At 37.6% G+C, this 3421-nt stretch overlaps 1 protein-coding gene across 1 annotated transcript; it reads left to right on the forward strand.

Moving 5' to 3' along the window:
- The first annotated feature begins 849 nt into the window (after positions 1-849).
- On the forward strand, positions 850-3421 carry LOC132165554 (rust resistance kinase Lr10-like). Its single transcript, XM_059576178.1, has 3 exons — positions 850-1580; positions 2072-2098; positions 2184-3421. The coding sequence occupies exons 1-3, from the start codon at positions 869-871 to the stop codon at positions 3290-3292; spliced, it is 1848 nt and encodes a 615-aa protein (XP_059432161.1). The 5' UTR covers positions 850-868; the 3' UTR covers positions 3293-3421.

The following is a 3421-nucleotide window of genomic DNA, read 5'->3' on the forward strand; positions in this document are numbered from 1 at the left end:
TGGGATAAAAAAGAGTTGGAAGAATACACTACTCCATTCTTAAAGCAAGTGGAAATGTCCAAATATAATGGAGACTTCACTTGTTTTTCGCAGTTCACGAAAACCATATATTTTTGATACAGATGGGGCAACCTCAAATAGCAATTTCTATATAAGTTAGCTTTACACGAATTGCAGCTGATCAAATTTGGGTTATCTAGAGCATATGGATCCCCTGAACTGAAATTAGTTGGGCCTAGAGAATAACGAGGGATGAAGGAGTCGTTATCCTTCTGAATACCTGATTCTACAACTCGGATTGTGTAGCTGTTGTAATCGATTTCCTGTACATAGTATCTTCCATCATATAAGTATAACACTGTTTGGTTATTCTCACATGACAGATTATACCTTTGATCACCGCAGTTTGCTGGATCGCCTTTCAACCGAAAGGGATAACTTATGTTGTGGATATTGCCGCAGGAAGAAGTAGGACAGTGATCATGACTATCGTTGGCACTACAAGCTTCATGGACTAGGACAAGAACAACAACAACAATTCGGACCATGAGTCCGGCAGGGAAGAGCTTTTGTCTTGCCATTGATCACAGAGAGAGAAGATAGTGAGAGAGGGTATGGCTTCCAGAATCCACAGCCATAGACAAACTAAATAATGTAGATTTATAAGGCGTAAGCACTTACGTCATATATTGAAAAATCAATGATAACTGATTTTTACTAGTCGCCAGTCGCCATCACCACATTGTCCAAGTCCATGAAGTTCACCCGAAATTGACTTGTCACTTTGAACAAAGTGATGAGAGGTAATCACTGGAGAAAGCCGAACTATTTAAGAGGCTGAGAACCATTATCCCTCAAGAGCACAGAGATGGATATTTGCTTAAAAATGCTAATCTCATACTTGTTCTTGTTTCTGGCTTTCATCGTAGACCTTAGAGAAGCCCAAAATGGGTGTGATGATCAATTACGGTACTGTGGAGCCCATAGCCCTGCCATCCGATTTCCTTTCCGACTTAGCAGCCAGCTAGAGCACTGTGGGTATCCTGGGTTTATTCTCTCCTGCACTGATGCAAATCAAACGGTGCTCGAGCTGCCGATTTCAGCTAAGCTCTTTGTGAAAGAGATTAACTACACATCTCAGGTAATTCAATTATATGATCCTCCGCATCATTGCTTCCCAAGGCAGTTTCGAGGACTCAATTTATCTTCATCGCCTTTCCAATTCAAAGTAAATTCCCCTTATGATGACCTTCAAAACTATCCCTTATTCAATTGTTCCCCAAGAGCAATAATGAATTCCGATCGGAGATCCGATCGGATCTCTTGTCTTAGTGGCCCTACCTACCAAGTTTATGCAATCAATTACTTTACGAGCATCGCTGAGTTGCCCTTATCTTGTACAAAGATGTATAATCTTCTATCAATTCCAAATACTATATTAATAGACGGCAGTGATTACAAAGTTCTTCAATTGAGCTGGTCCATCCCAAAATGTGGACACTGTGAAGCAAAAGGCAAGAAATGCAGATTGAAGAATAATAGCTCTAAATTACAAACCGAATGCTTCCCCAAAGATAAAGGTATTTTCTTCTCTCCAATTTCCGGCCACCTTTGTAGTCAATTTATTCAGTTTTCAAGCCAACATGCATTGATTCCTCCTCAGCAACGGCGAATAATTCCTTGCATTCATTTCCACCCAAAAATAAAATAAAATGTTCGCTAACGATCGAATGGTTACTCTAGGCTTAATTAACTTGACTAGGCGAATTAGTTTAGACTACAAGCTAGGGAACATCATTTTAGAGCCAGGCGTGTGTTGCTAAAGCATTTTATTAGGCCATATAATTGTAGCTATTCACAAGAGATCAAAATGCGCATACACATGTTAACTGAGGAAAAATCACTGCACAGCACGTTTATAGTCCTCTTATAAACCTACAACTTGAACTCAAGGTCTGAATTCAATTTAACTTGAGTTATTAGCTATAAAATTTTAGGCCAACAATTTTTTTTTTTTTTTTTTTTTTTGGAAATGTACAATGAGAAACTAATTATGTTAAATCTTTAACAGGCTCATTATCAAAGTCAGCAATCGCTGGTGAGTTGTCTTTCCCATTTGAAATTCTTTTTATTGGGAAGATTCAAATGATATATTAACTCCCCAATATATGTCCATTATGCAGGTGTCATCTTAGGTTCATTTCTATTATTACTAGCTATCTTTGCTTTGTACCGTCTTTATACTTATGATAAAGTAGAAAAAGAACATCAAGCAAAGATCGAAAAGTTTTTGGAAGATTACAGAAATTTCAAACCCACAAGATACTCATATGCTGATATTAAAAGGATTACAAATCAATTTACTGAGAAGCTAGGCGAAGGAGCATATGGAACAGTATTCAAAGGAAAGCTTTCCAATGAAATTCATGTTGCAGTGAAGATCCTCAACACTTCCAATGGAAATGGAGAAGAATTCATAAATGAAGTAGAAACAATGGGTACGATACATCATGTTAATGTGGTTCGCTTGGTTGGCTTGTGTGCTGATGGATTTAGACGAGCTCTAGTTTATGAGTTCTTACCAAATGATTCACTAGATAAGTTCATATCTTCAACGGGCACCAAGAAATGTATCCTTAATTGGGATAAGCTACATGATATTGCTCTTGGCATTGCAAAAGGAATTGAGTATCTTCACCAAGGATGCGGCCAACAAATCCTCCATTTCGATATCAAACCTCACAATGTTTTGCTAGACCAAAACTTTAATCCAAAAATTTCTGATTTTGGTCTTGCCAAGTTGTGCTCAAAGGATCAAAGTGTAGTATCCATGACCACAGCCAGGGGAACTATGGGTTACATTGCCCCCGAAGTGTTCTCTAGAAATTTTGGGAATGTGTCTTCTAAAGCAGATGTTTATAGCTTTGGAATATTGTTACTTGAAATAGTCGGAGGAAGGAAAAATGTTGACGTTACAGTTGAGAACACCAGTCAAGTCTACTTTCCAGAATGGATCTACAATATTTTAGAACAAAAAGAAGACATGCGAATCTTTGTTGATGATGATGAAGATGCTAAAATTGCAAAGAAACTTGCAATTATTGGACTCTGGTGCATCCAATGGCACCCAGTGGATCGTCCTTCTATGAAAGTTGTTGTTCAAATGTTAGAAGAAGAAGAAGATAAATTAATTATGCCTCATAATCCCTTTGCCTCTGCAGGCCCCGTACAAATTAATGCAAGTATACTTGTAAAAAGTTTAAACCATGAGTTAGAGGTCATCCCAGAATGAGAATAATTGTATATAAATTGGGCGTTTGTGATAACAAATGAGGTTGCAATGATCTTGTACTCTTAGAAGTTATTAATCTTGTAGACTTGTAGTCAATGTAGCAACTTCAAGTTTTTTCTTGTATCAATG

This window comes from Corylus avellana, chromosome ca1 (genome assembly GCF_901000735.1).
Source record: "Corylus avellana chromosome ca1, CavTom2PMs-1.0".
Classification (NCBI taxonomy): domain Eukaryota; kingdom Viridiplantae; phylum Streptophyta; class Magnoliopsida; order Fagales; family Betulaceae; genus Corylus; species Corylus avellana.

What these genes read in the sequence shown, in the direction of transcription:
- LOC132165554 (XM_059576178.1), top strand. Translation starts at nt 869, where the DNA reads ATGGATATTTGCTTAAAAATGCTAATCTCATACTTGTTCTTGTTTCTG. An exon ending in ATGCTTCCCCAAAGATAAAG is followed by an intron (nt 1,581 to 2,071) that starts GTATTTTCTTCT and finishes AATCTTTAACAG; the next exon opens with GCTCATTATCAAAGTCAGCA. An exon ending in ATCAAAGTCAGCAATCGCTG is followed by an intron (nt 2,099 to 2,183) that starts GTGAGTTGTCTT and finishes TCCATTATGCAG; the next exon opens with GTGTCATCTTAGGTTCATTT.